This window comes from Scleropages formosus, chromosome 4 (genome assembly GCF_900964775.1).
Source record: "Scleropages formosus chromosome 4, fSclFor1.1, whole genome shotgun sequence".
Taxonomy (NCBI): domain Eukaryota; kingdom Metazoa; phylum Chordata; class Actinopteri; order Osteoglossiformes; family Osteoglossidae; genus Scleropages; species Scleropages formosus.
In genome coordinates this window covers 34,376,332-34,394,740 of record NC_041809.1, presented here as the reverse complement: position 1 = coordinate 34,394,740, position 18,409 = coordinate 34,376,332, and the positions used below count along the sequence as shown (strand labels likewise).

General features: G+C 45.1%; 1 protein-coding gene across 16 annotated transcripts in view; it reads right to left on the bottom strand.

The window, feature by feature from the left end:
- LOC108934366 (actin-binding LIM protein 3-like) overlaps positions 1-18,409 on the bottom strand; it is an 87,667-nt gene that overhangs the window by 3,269 nt on the left and 65,989 nt on the right. For 4 of the 16 annotated variants that reach the window (XM_029250961.1, XM_029250969.1, XM_029250962.1 and 1 more), the window contains 11 exons: positions 17,379-17,508; positions 15,446-15,544; positions 13,962-14,012; positions 8,153-8,290; positions 7,028-7,092; positions 5,687-5,867; positions 3,462-3,491; positions 1,717-1,775; positions 1,117-1,174; positions 1,002-1,009; positions 437-517 (listed from right to left, as the gene is read on the bottom strand). In XM_029250961.1, coding sequence (XP_029106794.1) covers positions 437-517; positions 1,002-1,009; positions 1,117-1,174; positions 1,717-1,775; positions 3,462-3,491; positions 5,687-5,867; positions 7,028-7,092; positions 8,153-8,290; positions 13,962-14,012; positions 15,446-15,544; positions 17,379-17,508 — 900 coding nt within the window. The remainder of the gene's footprint in view (positions 1-436; positions 518-1,001; positions 1,010-1,116; positions 1,175-1,716; positions 1,776-3,461; positions 3,492-5,686; positions 5,868-7,027; positions 7,093-8,152; positions 8,291-13,961; positions 14,013-15,445; positions 15,545-17,378; positions 17,509-18,409) is intronic. The other 12 variants (XM_029250964.1, XM_029250971.1, XM_029250963.1 and 9 more) reach the window with 9 other exon arrangements.

The window sequence follows — 18,409 nt, the reverse complement described above, 5'->3', positions numbered from 1 at the left end:
TCGCGGGGAACCGGAGCCTAACCCGGCAACTCAGGGCGTAAGGGACACACCCAGGACGGGACGCCAGTCCGTTGCAAGGCACCCCAAGTGGGACTCGAACCCCAGACCCACTGGAGAGCAGGACCTGGTCCAACCCAGTGCGCCACCGTGCACCCCCCCCTACTTTTATTACGTGTAAAATAAATAAAATTAAAATTCAATTTTAAATCTATCAATTACATTTTACGGACAGACATCAGGCCCCAGTGGTGTTTGTTCGTGGAGGATCGGTGAACACATTACATGCGAGTTCACCAACATGAACTTACATGACCCAGTGTAATTGCCCCGATATATAATTTGTCAAAGCAATTTCGAGTGCAGCTCAAGAAAGGTTTGTCTTCAGGGATCAGTCTCGCAAGAGAAAAATAATGCGCGCCATTCAATAATGACTCACCTCTAACCTGGCTCTGTCTACATCACTGGGCAGCCTGTTTATTCCCCTGGCAGACACTATGAGCGCTTTGTATGGATAAATCTAGAGTCAAGGGAAAAGCCAAGAAAAAGTCAGCATTGGCAAAGTCCTTCAATTGCCGAAAAATCTATTTCAATTAATTACAAGCTGCACTCGCATTAAACCGCATTTCTACTTTTAAGCTCCCATACTACATAAACTGAACATTTTTCCCTTTCCTGTATTTTAACCCAGGGTGTTTCCTTCACAGTAAAACTCTGCCTTAAATCAGTGTAATTCAGTGCCATGTAAACAACCCCAAGAACACATTTCTTGTTGCACCTCTCCTTACTCAGGGTCCAGCTAGAGGATGTTCTCCTTGACCCTTTGACCGCACAATGGCACACACTTTTCAAGGGGCACATGGTAAAAATATCAAAAGACATTAGAGCCAACAATGACTCGGACGTCCTTAGGATTTCCATGCTTTTTACCGTACATTTTTTCCTTCTCTGCAGGCTTCAGACCAGCCTCCACACTGCAGACTGATGCTAAAGATGACACTTACCCTGTAATCTGTGGGAGACAAAAAGGAAGAGGAACTGGCATGATTAAAACTGGTATTTAAAATATAGAAAAATCTTTAACCAGAGTCTTTGGGAGATCCCAAAGGAGCTCCTTACCTCTTATCCCCCAGTTGGGATCACCGCTGACGTATTCAAAGTAATCTGCACTTTGCGGCTATGGGAGTGAAAACATGAGCAAGAAAACAATGAAACAGCCAAAAAATCTATTTCTATCTATTTGATAATCTCTATTTAATGTGGTAAATCATGGTGCCCTTTATTCAACAATTAATATAGCAATTATAAATGTGAACTCACAACCACTGGATTTATGCTCTCAAGCTTATAAGATCACGTGTTACTATGAAATTAAACACAGCCAGATGTGACAATATAACTGCTACAAACAGATTTAAAAAAAAAAAAAAGACACCCTTATGAGGCAGTAGGTATTCATAAAGTGGGGGCAACTGGCACCATAGTGGTTAGAGCTGCTGCTTTTGGGGCCCAAAGGTTGTGGGTTCAAATCCCACCTCCAGTTGTAGCACCATTGAGAAGGTTATGTACCCTAAACTGCTCCAGTAAAATTACCCAGCTGTATAAACGGGTAAATAATTAACAGCGTAAGTCACTTTGAAGAAAAGTGTCATATAAATGAAGGCGATCAGTGAATTAGCAAAGTAAGTGCATGTAAGTTCACTGCGTTCTGTTCCTCACCCTGTGGAGTCCGTTCCTGCCGTATCCGGGCAAGGAGGCTGATTTTGAGAGGAAGGAGTCTATAAATCAGGAAACACAAAAATATTAGATGTTTATTACACACTACTGAGTGTAGTGTGTCTACTGAGCACAGGTTGCTCCACGTAGGAAGGACTAAGACTACAGGCCGTCCCCGGGTTACGAACATCCGACTTACCAACAACCCGTAGTTACGAACCACCCCCGTAAAGCCTACTATATTAAAAATTCGAATTACATACAACGGTTCAAATAAGAAACGGCGCTACTTTGCAACACACATCAAACCATTGTGCGTCTACAGCGGTTCGTTGGATCGTGATTTCAGTTGAACCATGTTGCTGTTGACAGTGTCTTGTGTGTTACTGTATTTGGCTTTAATTTTTTTGTTTTTACCCTCCTAACTATGGTACCAAAGCGTAAATGTGATCCAAGTGATGTGATGCATCAAAGAAAAGGGAAATGATCAGAAATAAAACTGAAGTAGAAGTAATAAAGTGATCGGAAAAAGGTGAAACGCCAACAGACATTGGAAAAGCGAACATTAAAGTTTCTTTAATGTTTTTTATTCCTACACACACACACAGACACACACGTTCTCCCCCTCTCTATTACGAATACTAAGTAACATTTATTATTATCTCTTTCTATGTCTCTCTCTATTATAAATACTGTACGTAGTTACATTTATTATTGCTATTATTGTTATCATTATAGAGAGGGGTGCGGTGGCGCAGTGGGTTGGACCGCAGTCCTGCTCTCCGGTGGGTCTGGGGTTCAAGTCCCGCTTGGGGTGCCTTGCGGTGGACTGGCGTCCCGTCCTAGGTGTGTCCCCTTCCCCCTCTGGCCTTACGCCCTGTGTTGCCGGGTAGGCTCCGGTTCCCCGTGACCCCGTAAGGGACAAGCGGTTCTGGAATTGTGTGTGTGTTATCATTATTATCATTACATTGTATTATTATTATCATTATGACTGTATTGTTATATTAAAGATGTTTTAGTGTATCCGGAAGTGTTTCTTTAATGTTTTTTATGCATAGAAAGGTACACGGTATACTAAGACAAACATTTGGCTAATTGACGTTAGACACGAACCGTACCGAACCGTTCCGATTTACGAACAAATTCGACTTAAAGACAGACTTAGGAACGGAACTCGTTCGTAATCCAGGGACTGCCTGCATTCGTTCCAAGAAGTTCCGAAGTCGGGCAACCGTGACATGTGCAAGCAGCAGGGGGTGCTAGTAACAAAGCAAATAGGGCTGTGCTCCGCAGCACCTCGCAGTCTTCCCGGATACTCATGTCAGTCCCCGTGTGAACTCACCAGCCTCGCTCAGGACACCAAACGTGCCCTCTGCATTTAATTCGCATTACGCACCCCGACTCCCTTGCCGCTTCGCAGTGTTTGTGCTGTGAAAACGTTCCCTCGAGAGCTGTGAGCATGCCGCGGAGCAGGCCCGCCCGCTGGTTCCGCCGCTCTCGTTTGCTTGCGAACAGGCCCGCGATCGCATGCTTCGGGAAAGGTAACGAGCACGTCGGCTATTCCGGGACCCGAGCCGCATACATTCCGGCGCCACTTCACAACACAAGTGGAAACACAAGACTTGATAAGTGGATGCTTCTGCCTTCCTGGGTCGAACCCGCTGTGCCGGTCCTGGGGGCTGGGGGCTGGGGGTGGGGGGAGGTCACTTTCCCTGAATAAGGACGCCCGTGTATGTTGAGTCACTCACCGCTGTCTGTGCTGTAGCGCGACCGTGGAGCTGGAGGACACAAGAGAAGGGTCACCCCGTCAGATCCACGCATGTACCATCTGACCACAGGCCAGCCGCAGAAAATCACCTCCGTCTTGTCTGCGCTCCTCATTTACAAACCAGCGGTGCGTGCCAGTGCGATATTCACATTTACGTTTATTTCTCTCGGGAAGCTTTCCTTCAAAATGATTTACAGTCCCAAGGGTAAAAAAGTGCAGCCAGTACCAAAAAAGCTTCTAATAGTCCAGAAGATTACAGGATGTGTGGCTCTTACTGTACTGGTACACTATGGGCCTCCACATGGGCCCAAGATATTTCATATTTTACAACAATTCATGACATTTGAGTCCATGTCATACTACATTCACATATTTAGCAGCCGCTTTTCTCCAAAGCGACTGCCAATAAACTCAGTGTAGTGTTATAAGCCCACACACCTTATTCACCATGGTGACTTACACTGCTAGATACACTACTTACAATGGGTCACTCATCAATGGAACACACACTTTCTCTGTCACTCACACACTACAGGTGAACCTGAACAGCATGTCTTTGGGATGTGGGAGGAAACCAGAGCACCCAGAGGAAACCAACACAGACACAGGGAGAACATGCAAACTCCACACATACTGAACGGACGTCGAACCCATGTCCTCTTGTACCATTTAGGCACTATGAGACAGCAGCGCTACTTGCTGTGCCACCGTGCCACCCTACAAACAGATATAGTTACATTCCGTGATCACAGATGGGGTCGAATCCTTGACTGTGTTATAAGCGATTCCACTGTATGTTGTCACATTGCATCAGGGCCACTGTGTATTGACTAGCAATGCAATAGCTTCTAACGTGAATTACCGTAGTACATAGATCTGCACGATAAATTCTTGGAGCGAGGTGTGTCTGGAATACACGACGCAGTGCTTTCGGAACAGCCCTGGGACAAACCGCTCTGCTCTCGACTGACCTGCATGAAACCGCTCGAAAATTCCCTTCGTTTTCTAAACGAAAGCCGCTCTGCGCAACATATTAACTAGTGCAGGGCTCTGTTTCACAGGGGCGATTAAGGTAAAGTGGTCTCTTCCCCAGTGTGTAATTAACCAGGTGTCGAGGGACACGCCGAGCAGAAACACTCCTCGCAAACACGCACCGAGCCGTGCTCCCGCAGACGTACACCTGCTTGTCCTACATAATGTACGCAGAAAGAGATCACAAGGAGGCACGCAGACTTTGAATCGTAGCGACAGAGACCTCTACTCTAACCCATTTACTGCATTCATCCAAGGTAAAACTCAAGATGAAAAGCAAGGCCGATCAAGCCCGCAAAACCCAAAGCGTTACATACGATCGCAAGTCCAGCAAATCGGTAAAAGGTCGAAGGCGCGAATTCCGGAAATTTGCACGGTAATGCAGGCCGGGTACCGTCCGGTCACGTTTGGGGTCCCGGGCGTAAAGTTAGGCCATTTAAAAGAAAATGTTTTCCAAGGCTCAGCAGTGCAGGGAGGCGACATCTCCCCATTCCAACTGCTCTGGCAGTCTCACGATAGGCCAGCTTGCAGGATCAGGGTTCTGAGGAGAGCTGGCAGAGATGCTGAAATGGGTGGCCCGCTAATGCACCAATCTGTACATTCCACTTCATTTTTATTTACAGGGCTCTCCAACTACATCTACACACACACACACACCCACACACATATATATAGATAGATGGGACAGTGTAATTCCCTTCTTGTTTATTGAGATATATACATACACTTACATCCAAATCAACATACAATTATTTACCCATTTATACAACTGGGCAATTTCACTGAAGGAATTTAGGGTCATTACCGTGCTCACGGGTACTACAGCCAGAGGTGAGATTCAAACCGGCGACCTTAGGGTCAGAAGGCAGCAGTTCTAACCACTTCCGTAAATTATACGTGTAATATAATATAGCGTGTGTGTAAATGCACATAAAATATTTTGAAAAGATACTTTCAAAATATATTATATGCATTTACACACACGCTATGAACGGATCAGGAATGATACTGTCCCAACGACACTGTCCCAGGTCCAGACAAATCAGTGTGGCCTTTATCTCAGACTGCCACTTAAACGAGTCCTTTTTGCCCACAATAAGAATGTACATCATTTTATAAACGAACAGACCCGGAAAATAAACACCGAAGGACATGATTTCTAAAAGCATTAACTGTTTGTCGGAATTGCGCCCTCACAGCCGTTGACGGTGTTGTTGTTGTAGCCCACGTTGTGCAGCGTCTCCCGGCTGCTGCTCCGGGAATTGCGGGCGCTGGCCCAGGGGTCGTTGTCATAGCAACCAGATCTGGCTTTCATCTCCTCCTTCAGTATCATCCTGCCAATTCCGCTCTGAATCTGGAAGGGACGTGCCAAGTGAGTCAGCAGGAGGGAACGGGGCGTGGCAGGAAGAGTGTCAAATGGAACAAAGGAGAGCGGGAGCGAGACGGGGGACGGCAGGAAGCGGACACCACAGAGGGACAGAGAGTGACAGCCACAGAGTGTGTCTGCTGGGGAAGAAATTAACTACAGTCGCTGGGTACTAGAAATTTGAAACATTTCAAAAGACTGAGAAGCAGTGAAGAGAGACACTGAGGTGGTGTCGCTGCTCTTGCTCAAAAATTCAGGGTCATACAATGGTCAATTAAAAGTGTTGTGTATCTAAATAAATTATGTTGAACCGAGAGTAAAATAACGGTAATACAATGGTTGGAAAAAAAAAATCACTTCTATATTGGCAAAAAAATGACATGGTGTGATTGACGTAAAAAAAGAGACCACACTATAATGAAAAAATGGAGAACTTCTAGAACAGTCATGTATTTGAACGAAACCCAAAGTGCAGATTTTTGCTGATGACACTTAATTGTTTAGTGTGCTGTCTTCTGGGTACTAAAAAAAGACAGAAAAGTGTATATATATAATATATATATATGTATAAGTGCAGGAGGTAGCATAGTGGTTGGCGCTGCCACCTTACACTTGAAGGACTTGGGCTTGAATTCCACCTCTTACTGTAGTACCCTTACTTTGTACTGAATTGTTGTAGTAAAAACTATTCTGCTGTATAAATGGGTAATGGGAATAAAGTCATTTTGAAGAAAAACAGGAAAACATCAGCTGTATAAACAGAATATACATATATTATATATATCGGGCATATATATACATATATATATAAAATATCTATGTATATATATATATATATATATATATACACACACACATATATGTATGGTAGTGCAGCAGGTTTAGCCGGGTCCTGCTCTATGTTGGGTCTGGGGTTCGAGTCCCACTGGGGTGCCTTGCGATGGACTGGTGTCCCATCCTGGGTGTCTCCCCTCCCCCTCCAGCCTTGCACCCTGTGTTGTTGGGTTAGGCTCCGGTTCGCCTCGACCCCAGTGTGTATGTATATTCATAACACATAAAACTACAATTACAATGTAATAAGGCCATAATTACCATATGTTATACATTACATTTTTACTATGGAAATACATACAGTCTGATGGCCATACCCTGTTCAGACTGTGGTTCCAGCTGTCATCCTCCCCTCCTGATGAAAATCGCCGTGCACGTGGGCCTGCAGGGTGAATGCAGCGAAATGGAAAGGAGAACCGATAAGGCATCGTTACCTTGCTGCTTCGCTAACATGTAGCTGCCTGGAATATCACCAAATATAAGAGACTGGAAAAGAAATTCAAAGGGAGAGATGGGAAAATTATATCACTGCTCTTCTGAAAGTGGAAAAAAATTGATAAAGGACAACATTTTTGTCTTTTGCCTTCAGGATAAAACGAATATACAGCACAGCACTGGGTGGTGCAAAAGAATGTGGGTTCGATCACCACTCAGTCTGTGTGGCGTTTGCATGTTCTCCCCGTGTCTGCGTGGGTTTCCTTCGGGTGCTCTGGTTTCCTCCCACACTCCAAAGACATGGTGTTCAGGTTAACCCATAGTGTGTGAGTGACAGAGAGAGTGTGTGTGTTCCACTGATGTATGGATGAGTGACCCATCGTAAGTAGTGTATCTAGCAGTGTAAGTCACCATGGTGAATAAGGTGTGGGCTGATAACACTACACAGAGTTCATTGGAAGATGCTTTGGAGAAAAGTGGCTGCTAAATAAATAAATGTGAATATAATTTACTGGAGGGCTGTTCTGAGTATCACTAAACAAAAGTGAATTACAGCCTCATATTTGTGTTTCGTCAATAAAATCAGGGCAAATCCAACAGCAGAAATTGGTGGAAAATGACATCACAAATACTGTAAGCTGTAAATGAAGGGGATGGGAGTGACTGATTCTGCCTGAACATGGCGGCTCCTTATCAGCTGAAAACACTGCAATCCTTCGCAGCCGGGGTCGGTACACAGGACGACGTGCTCGCCGATCCCCCGGAAACACACACCGGTACAATTTAATCAAAGACGCTGATGGTGAGGATGGCTGGGGAATAACAATTAACGGCTGGGACTCAAACCCTACTTGTCTCCGAAGGACATGCCAGCGGAGATACATGAGAGCAACAGAGATAATCCCGAAGAAACGTAAGCGATTAAAAAGAGCGTAATGCATTCGGCGGTCAGTAATAAATCACAGTGAACCCTTTGACCTGCAGTTGGACAGGAAAAGAAAGAGCACCTTTAGGGGAGCTGGCATAGTGGTAGTATTCGGGCTCCCCATGCTGGTAGTGGTCAGAGTAGTAGGGCGCTGGGAACTGAGGTGACTGGAGGATGTCTTCACTTGCCTTGCCCTTGGTGGCTGAACGTTGGTGGTTACCTGCAGGGAACACAGAGCAGCGCTCAAGCACCACTTTAGAAAGCATGCATTGTAAACGGGACCAGACGATAGCATAGTGGCTACATTTACTTATTTCTGTTGCAGACACTTTTCTCCCAAACAACTTCCAGTGAACTCTATATAGTGTTATGAGCCCACACACCTTATTCACCGCAGTGACTTACACTGCTAGATACACTACTTACACTGGGTCACTCATCCATACATCAGTGGAACACACACACTCTCTCTGTCACTCACACACTATGGATGAACTTGAACAGGATGTCTTTGGAGTGTGGGAGGAAACCAGAGCACCCAGAGGAAACCCACCTAGAAACAGGGAGAACATGCAAACTCCACACTGACTGACTGGGGGTCAAACCTACGTGCTCTCACACCACCCAAACGGTGTGAGAGGGCAGCACTACTCGTTGTGCCACTGCGCTGTCCCATAGTGGCCGGGTGGTGCTTATTGGGCGGTGCTCGGTTACAGCTAGTGCTTTAAGACCCATAGGTTGCAAGTTTGAATCCCCTCTGTAACTGTAGTACCCTCAAGTTAGTACAATATAGTAGCCTTAAATACCCTTAGTATACTATAGTACCCTTAACTGCTCCTGTAAATTTACCCAGTTATACAAATGCGTGAATAATCATAAGTAGCTTAACACCGTAAGTCGTTTTGGAGAAAAGCATCAGCTAAATGAATGAATGTAAATGTACAAACAGAACTGATATGAATGGTGACTCCTGTAAAAGAGACTTTTAGTCAGTGTCACATTGAGAGGGAAAACATAAGAATTTACTCATTTAAGTGATTCATTTCTTCAAAGTTGACTGACAATGGTGGGTTTGCACACTGAGCTACTTGCAATTATTTACTCATTTCTCCAACTGGGTAGTTTCTTGCTGGAGTGTTTAAGGGTAAGAATCAGAATGAAAACGGACATCGGAACCTGGATACTTTAAGTTCAGGGGGCAGCAGGTAATGTAGTGGTCAGAGCTACCCCCTTTGGACTCAAAGGTTGCATGTTCAAATCCCAATCTCCTGCTGTTGTTCCCTTGATCAAGGTACTTGTTTGAAATGACTCCAGTAAAAGGAACTACCCAGCTGCACAAACAAGTAAGTAACTGTAGGTGGCTTAAAACAGCAAGTTACTTTGGAGAAAAGTGTTGGTTAAATAAATAAATGTAACCACTACTTGACCTGCTGCCCCAGGTACAAAAGATAAAGCAGAAGACTCTTTCCTACTGGACTACAGTACCTTATTGACTCTTTCTGAATGACCCCAAGAATTCTGCCTTATCTGTTATAACATAAATTACAAAAACCACAACAAAAAGAAATAAATGCTAAAAAAACAAATAGGGTATTCTTGAGGTGTCACACATTTTGTATATTCACATTATACATACAGTATTTATAGTCACATTATATACAGGTGGACCCCAACTTACGATGGGGTTATGTTCCACGAAACCCATCGTAAATCAAAAATATCGTTAAGTCAAAAATGCATTTAATACACCTAATACCCACCTCTGCGTGGCAGACCGGCAAATGCGGATCGCTGCTGCTGCCCAGCATTGTAAGAGAGTATTGTACCGCATATCGGTTGCCCGAGAAAAAAATCTAAATTCAAAATTCGAAGTACAGTTTCTACTGAATGTCTATCTCCAGCTCACCATTGTAAAGTCGGAAAAATCGGAAGTCGAACCATCATAAATCAGGGACCACCTGTATATATATACACATTATATACTGTATATACATGTACACACATACATGCATCTATATATAGTAATATATATATATACACATACATACACTGTCTGAAACCCCCTGTCCCAAGCGGGGTGGTGGTGAACCGGAGCCTAACCCGGCAGCACAGGGCATAAGGCTGAGGGAAAGGGGACACGCCCAGGAAGGGATACCAGTCCGTCGCAGGGCACCCCAACCGGGAGTCGAACCCCCGACCCACCGGAAAGCAAGACCTGGTCAAACCCGCCACGCCACCGAGCCCCCTCTATATATATATATTCACATTATATTCTTACATAGAAGGCAGTGCAATGGGAAGTCCACTGAAGGCCTGGACTCCTCTCAGACACATGAAAAGACACTATTTAGTACTCTGGGCGGCAGAGGCAGCACTGTGACAACAACAGTGCATTTCTCAGGTTAATTGAGTAATGTAGGGCGGAAGAGGGCTCAAGGCCACGAGTGACCGTCCTCTCGGCTCGCCGGACAATTTGCGCACGTGTCTTGCTTCTTTTACAGAATATAAAGCCTCACCGCCCCTATATACCTTCCAAAAGGGCACTTTTAGTCTTCATAGTTACTATAGTTTCAATGCAAGAGTTAAGAAACGGAGGGGAACGGGGTTTTTTTGCCTGCATTTAAAATAAGATGATAATGAATATCGTTCAATGGCCTTGTTTGCTGCAAAAGCAGAGCAAACGTCTGACTCAACGACAATCTATCACCCCTCCTCATTAATCATGATCGTGTCGTTTTGGAAAATCTCTCGGTCAAAAAGATTGCATTGCAGGACCAAAAAAAAAAACAAAAAAAAAAAGAGAGAAATCCTCACAGCACTTTGGAGAGCGGAGGACAGTCCAACTGCAGACACAGATAGAACAGATACTTACCAAGGGCATTGTGGACCGAGGAGAATACAGCAATGTGCAGAGGAAAAGAGAAAGAAACAAGAGAAATAAAAAGGAACAAGAGCATCAAAAGAAGAAGAAAAAAATCATTACAGGCTATCCATAGCAATGCACAGAACCAAAGCGCAAATTTGATTCTCATATGGAAGAAAAAGAAAAACAATACAAATATTCCATAGAAAAATACTGTGTACTAATGGACATTGTAAGACCATCAACCCTAATTTCGTTTCATTTTATTCATTTAGTTGATGCTCTTCTCCAAAGTGACTTACAATATTAAGCTACTTAGAATTATTTATCAATTTATACTGCTGGCTAATTTTTACTAGAGCAACTTTAGGGAGTGGGAGGGTGAGGTGGCGCAGTGGCGCAGTGGGTTGGACTGGGTCCTGCTCTCTACTGGGTCTAGGGTTCAAGCCCCACTTGGGGTGCCTTGCAACAGACTGGTGTCCTGTCCTGGGTGTGTCCCCTCCCCTGGGTGTGTCCCCTCCCCCTCTGGCCTTGCGCTCTGAGTTGCCGGGTTAGGCTCCGGTTCCCTGCAACCCCATATGGGACAAGCGGTTCAGACAGTGTGCGTGCGTGTGCGTGTGCGTGTGCGTGTGCGTGTGCAACTTTAGGGTAAGTACCATGCTCAAGGGTACTGGAGCTGGAGATGGGATTTGAACCTGTAATACTTGGCTCCTGAGGTAGCAGCTCAACTCGCTCTGCTTTAAGATGCGCCTAGTTTATCCAGCTAGTATAGACAGATGAGTTAATAAGCAGGTCATTATTTTACAGTGTAACATTATCACTCACAATGGAAAGTCAAAAAAGTACCCGCAGTATACTGTATTTTTTAAAAAGTTTACATATTTTTGTCGATACTTTTTGACTTATCCTCCTACAGTACATTTATTCCGTCGGCAGATGCTTTTCCCCCAAAGCAACGTACAACTCAGAATAACATTCCGTACCTCGACCGCATCAAAAGCCAGCAGTTTATCGTGAGTCAGATATGCGGCCATAAACCTGGATGCTTATGGACTTAGAATCTGTCAGTGATTCCATGTTCGGAGTTTAGCGAAACAAATAGATTTATAGCTTTTTACTATGAGGGTCAATGACAAAAATTTTACTATGCCAATTTTTTTTCCCATTTCCCGTTCATTTTTGTTAGATTCAGCATACCATTAGTGTTAGTTCATACTATATGTCACTTTTTAGAAAAATATTTCACATTCTTGATATTAGAACATTTTGGTGAATTTTGGCAATCGAGTTCCAAGCACCAAGTATTCCAGTACCTTGTAGGATCTGAACATTCTAGAATGTTTTGGTGGTTTTCTAGAGTGTTCTGGTGCCTTCTAGAACCTTCCAAATGGCTCAAGATTCAGCGGTTAAAACTGACACTCTAGAAGAACCAGTGGCATTTTTGTAATCGCGAAACCTTAATCATAATCTATACAAAAATTGACATAACTGAAAACGTAGAGAAATTTTGTTACATTGTGTTATTAATCATTTTTAGCTGAAACCTTTGTTTAAGGTGACTTTGCAATCCCAGATAAGCAACTTCACAAAGCGATTCTGAAAAACCTGTTTCTCTGTGACCCGTTACGGTTCGATCGATTAGTTTTAATGTTGCATAAAGCAGTGTGTCCCCCTTAGCGTTTCTCAGCGTGCGTTCAGGGTTTTCCCTATTTTGTAGGAAGATGACATGGCAAAAGGAAACTCTCGGATCACGTCACAGCGGATTGTGATGTCAGTGTAAGACTCACGAAGTGCCACTTTGCTGTTGATTTCCCACCTTGGTTTGTGTGTGTGTGTGTGTGTGTGTATACCTTTGGTGTATGATGCTTCATAGTGGATGAGATACAGATTGGCGCTCAGTCAGAGAATAAAGATTCTCCCCCATGAGTGCCCACTGCCACTGACAGTAATAATATGGATCAGACCTGCTATGGTACCTGATATTCGTTAATATCCTCCAGAAGTACACAAATACATATGACGAGTTACATAAAGACAAAACACTGACATGCTATCAAAAAAGTAAAGATGCACTCTCACAGTCTCCACCTTAACTGTTTATGTGATGAGAATGACCGAGAAAGCTATTTATACACCGGTGTGATTAAAATTTCCACACGGATATCAGATTATTAAATATTTCAGAAAGACTGCATCTTTACCAAGGGACAGTATCACACTGACGTAGTCACAAACTGGTCACCAGACAAAAAAAAAAAAAAAAAAAAAAAAAACTACATAGACTATACAGTAACATTGCAGAGAAAAATTTCCAAGTCTAAACCGTACTTTAAATACAAGCCTCGATTCCACAGAAAAGCAGAACATGCTGAAAACAGCACCGACCAACCAAAGTCGAATTTGACGAGAAACTCCTTCGTTTACACATTTATTCATTTAGCTGATGCTTTTCTCCAAAGTGACTTACAATGTTACGGTTACAATTATTAACCCCTTTATACAGGGGGGGTAATTTTTTACTGGAGTAATTTAGGGTAAGTACTTTGCTCAATGGTACTGCAGCTAGAGGTGGGGATCAAACCTCCCACTGCAATACACTTGAGGGGATTGAACCTGTAACCTTGGGTCCAAAGGCAGTAGCACTAAGCACAACGCTACCAGCTGTGCCCGTACGCTATGCATATGATGCATTATTGCTACAGGTAACCTCAGCCCTCGGATGACATTTAACTGCAAGATACATAAATCTTAAACGTCATATGAAAATGCGTTGAGCATATGGACGGCTGAGAGGCTGGTCATCGCAACGGAAATCATCCGGTGGGGCCGTGTGAGGATTCCAGGTTTCACAGCACTTCTGGGGCAACATAACACTGTGAAACAATCTACTCGAGGGGGGATTGGGGTGAAAACACAGAGCACACCAATGCACTTGAACACACGGCCTTTCCGAACATCTCCGAAAGAGAGAGGGCGACGACCCCGTCTTTTTCGGAGAGGAGCAGGACCGTGCCACACAACACTGTACCATGTCTCTTATAGATAGGAGGTTTCCTGTAGATGTTGGTCTCCCCAGTGTCTGAGGACAGAAAAAGAATGGAGGTGACACATTAAAACAGAGAGGAGGAGGAGGACGTGGGGAGGAAGGAAGAAAGGAAGGAAGGAAGGGGAGCTGAAATCTTGGTCAGGACAGGAGAGAGACAAAAGCTCAGGGGATAAAATTAATTCATTTTACTGCGCTACGACATATTTTAGGCACTGAAATAATTGCGTTAATAATTGACATGAACAAAATGAAGAGATACTTTGTCTTTGCTCCTCTTGAATTACACTTTCTACCTTAACGCTCTGAATGTGTAATTATCATACAGCATCACTAATCATATTAGCAACACAATACTTATTTCAGTTTCCTTTTCATATTTTACAGAGCTCTCCACAGGTATCACTGTTACTTAGCTTCACTCTGAATCATCTGGGTTCAGGAGGAATGGGAACTACAGGGTGAGGCTGAGGTCCACCTGCAGAAGATCTGGAGGTCTAATGACTGGGGGATGGAAAAGGAAAGGGCAAAAGAGGAGGAGGAGGAGGAGGAGGAGGAGGACTCAGCTTTCAAGTCCTCAGCACCTACTGTATCAAGGCGATAAGAGTGGAAGTGGCCAAGTGCCCTGAGGTTCTGGGAGGTCCCTGTTCGTTGGGATTAACCAGCCGCTCATGGACTGGGTATATCGAAGCCACCCGGGACGCGCGGCTGAGAGACCGGGTGCCCGGAGCCCGAGAGCGGACGTTCCCACGCGGGGCCTGCAGGTAGCCGACGCAGCAGAGGCCGATGCCGACGATCGCTTAGGGAAGAGCGGGGAGAACCGCACGCACCTCCACGGCGACTCCGCCGAACGATGCAGTCCAAAGCCCGCGGCGCGTAAATCGAGTCAAACCTCGTGCCCTCCTGCCATATTTACGTGAGCAGCTCCAGCTTCCCTAAACCCACGGCGTGCGTCTCCATGAAGGAAGCCTGTTTTGTATTCTCGGCGGCTCCCCGCTCCTAACTCACCGCCCCGCCAGCCGTGCACGTTAGCCGTAAGCGACCGCGGGTCCGTGCACGGCATCCTATTAGTGCGGCCGGGGCGATAAAGCGCACGTCAGCGGTGGAACAAACGACCTTGTAACGCGCGCCGTTTTTTCGCTTCGGTGATGAATACGGGGCCCTCGCGCCGAGACAGAGGGAAAAACGGGCAGTTTGCCGTTGAGAAGCGGTGGTAGGTTATATGATGGATCACATCTGAGAGGGCGAGGGGCTTGAGATGGTACTGGAAGGTAATGAGGAGAACATGTTTGACGGAAACAAGAGCGGGGAGGTGGACAGGTGGATTTCATGTCGAAATGAGCTGTTGTGTCATGTTGTCCCGAGGCACAGGCTTTAGGGATTGTTCCTTGTGGAGGAGCAGGAGGAGGAGCCATGTGAACATCATGAGATGTAAGGATCCAGGAGTGCCTGAGTAATAGGTTGCCTACCTGGCACGTGGAAGTGCTTGGGCGCCTGGTACGTGGTGGGGGTGCCGGCTCTGGCGTTGACAGCGCTATAGTAAGGGGAGCTCCTGCCGCTCTCGTTGCCTGTGGCCACCAACCAATGGTCAATGACAGCAAAAAAAAAAAAAAAAAACATTGTAAGAGAATTATTCTTCAACCACCAACATCTAGAGAGAAAAAAAGAAAAACTTCTGCAGGCAACGATCAAGCAAATGAAGCACAAGGAGCATTAAACACACACCACCAACGCATGCGGAAGAATCAACAAAACGTAAAACGTACATTTTCCCACCAGAAAAAACCAACACTGAAAGTTACAGTATCAATTAATATATGGTTATAGAACGGTTTTCAAAACGGGTGAAATAAGCTCTTGGAAGAACTGCAAAACACAGCAGTATAACGTTAAAAAGCTCAACTCCATAAGTTCGGTGTAGTGAACAGCGGGGCAGCGGCAAACAGCCGACTAACGGGATGAGAATGTTTTCATGCGTCGATGAACGCGGAGGTGAGGGTGGAGAAGTAATGAAGGTAGAGCAACTGCTGCCACTATCCCAGTGGTGGGGTGGACGCATTTACATTTACATTTATATTTATTCATTTAGCAGATGCTTTTCTCCAAAGCGACATCCATCTCATAGAAAATAAAACGTGTTCATTACATGAGCAGGAAGAGACACTCGGATGCAGACGTGTGATTCCTGAGTGCAATTAGTTTGTTTCTTTCCACCATATGAACCAATGTTCATCATACGAGTAGCTGCATAAAACTCAAAATATCGATGATTCCTGATCACCTTCCTAGCAATTTTTTTTTGAGATATTTGAACATTTACATTACATTACAGGAGTAGCTGCGTAAAGGTTTATCCGGCATCGTCTTAAAGTTACAGCGCATGAACATTTACACCTTACGTGAACTTAAGAGAACATGGGCGAAGTGGGTCTGATCAGCAGCGGGGGGGTTCTGGTTGTACAGGGCAACCGGCCGACCAGAATGTGCTCACAACGGTTAGTCTGTTTCTACAATTGATGCACGAACCCAAGTCGCCACCATCAGTGTCAGCAGCAAATTGCGGAACAGCCTGGAGATTGAATATGGCCTTGGAATGATATTTCCCCCGAGTCTACACGGGGTGTTTAATTCCTCAAAGTGCTATTTCCTGTCATGGACCACTAGGAATAGCTGTAAATAAAGATTTAAAACCCTCCTGTATGTCCTCTGTCACTTAAACAGAGATAATCTACAACAGTTCTGGGTGTTTTGGTTCCAGGTGGGTAGGTCACCACAACATTAAGTTTACCCTCTGGACTGAAGCCATTTAACTTCCTTTCTGAGTATCCGACACTCAGGTAGAGCTGGGAAGTCTGCTGGACTTGGTCTTATAGAAGCAACAGTCGTGATTGACAAGGCTGCCAAGGAAAATGTCTCGTAACATTTATTTATCAGACTCTTTTCTTCAAAGCGACTTCCAATGAACTCTATGTAGTGTTACCAGCCCACACACCTTATACACCGTGGTGACTTACACTGCTAGATACACTACTTACAGTGGGTCACTCATCCATACATCAGTGGAACACACACACTGTGGGGAAACCTGAAGAGCATGTCTTTGGACTGTGGGAGGAAACCAGAGCACCTGAAGGAAACCCACGCAGACACGGGGAGAACATGCAAACGCCACACAGACTGAGCAGGGATCGAACCCACATCCTCTCATACCACACAGGTGCTGTGAGACAGTGGCGCCGCTCACTGTGCCACCATGCCACCCCCTAGTGCACAGACCTTGTCTTTGACAATCGGCTGCGATGGATATGATTATGGATGCTGGGCGGGACGGTGACAAAGCGAGAACAGTTTGAAAGTGGGAAAATGTTGCGGGCGGGGTGGAGGGGAATTTCTGGGTCTCACCTGAGCGGTAGTAATGCAGGGGGGAGCGGGGTAAGGAGGGGGACATGCCCTGCCGGCTGTACGTGGGTGAGTCGATGTACCCGGGACTGGAAGAGCGGCGGCGTCTCAACTCCACACTGCTGTATATGTCCTGCCATTGGATACACAAACCACACCCAGGAAACGGTCGCATCCCCCACCGCCTCTCTCATCCGACCGGTGGTCAGCAGCTACACAGGAATGACCATGTAGAAGCAACAGGACATTCTACTCCCTTTGTTCAAGGAGCTGCCAAGGCAGCAAGCGATCAGTGCGATTTGGACCATCCCAGGATCTCAAGTGTTAGTTCTAACCACAAAGTCAATTCCTCTCTGTAAACCGAGTGCAGCGGATGATATTTTCCTGCACATGAGTGACAGTTTCGTCATTGTCGGCAGCAGGATTTCTGGCCAAGGCACAGGTGTTGTGAGCGTAGTCGCAAACTTTCATTTCTAGCCTCATCACTGGTTGGAGATGATCGAATAAGCGATTTCAGAATTTCTATGCCCCCTAAGGACTGACTGAATTCGTTCATTTAGCCGACGCTTTCCTCCAAAGCGACTTGCAGCATTAAGCTACTTACAATTATTTACTCATTTATACAGCTGGGTAACTTACCCAAGGGAGTGGGATTCAAACTTGCAACCTTTATGTCCAAAGTCAGCAGCTCTAACCACTCCACTGAAAGCTGTCTTCCTGACTACTATTCCATATTGTTGCAAAACTATTTTATTGCACGGTGCTGTTGAATAAAATAATTACACAGTTAAGGTTGGTAACTTTAACAAATTTTAAAATCGGGTTGGCTCCACTTTTGAAGCCAAATGAATTGATGAGGTGGTTGGCGAACGGGTCGGCGTGTTGGCGACATTGAGGTTTTGCGGCGCTGGGTGTTCTCTGTGACTTCATGGTGATGTTGGTTGGACCGGGTCCTTGAGCACAGCTGTTGTAATATATGCATGGGGTGCAACACCTTGTCCTGTGTATCTCGAATGTAAGCGTAAAGTAATTCC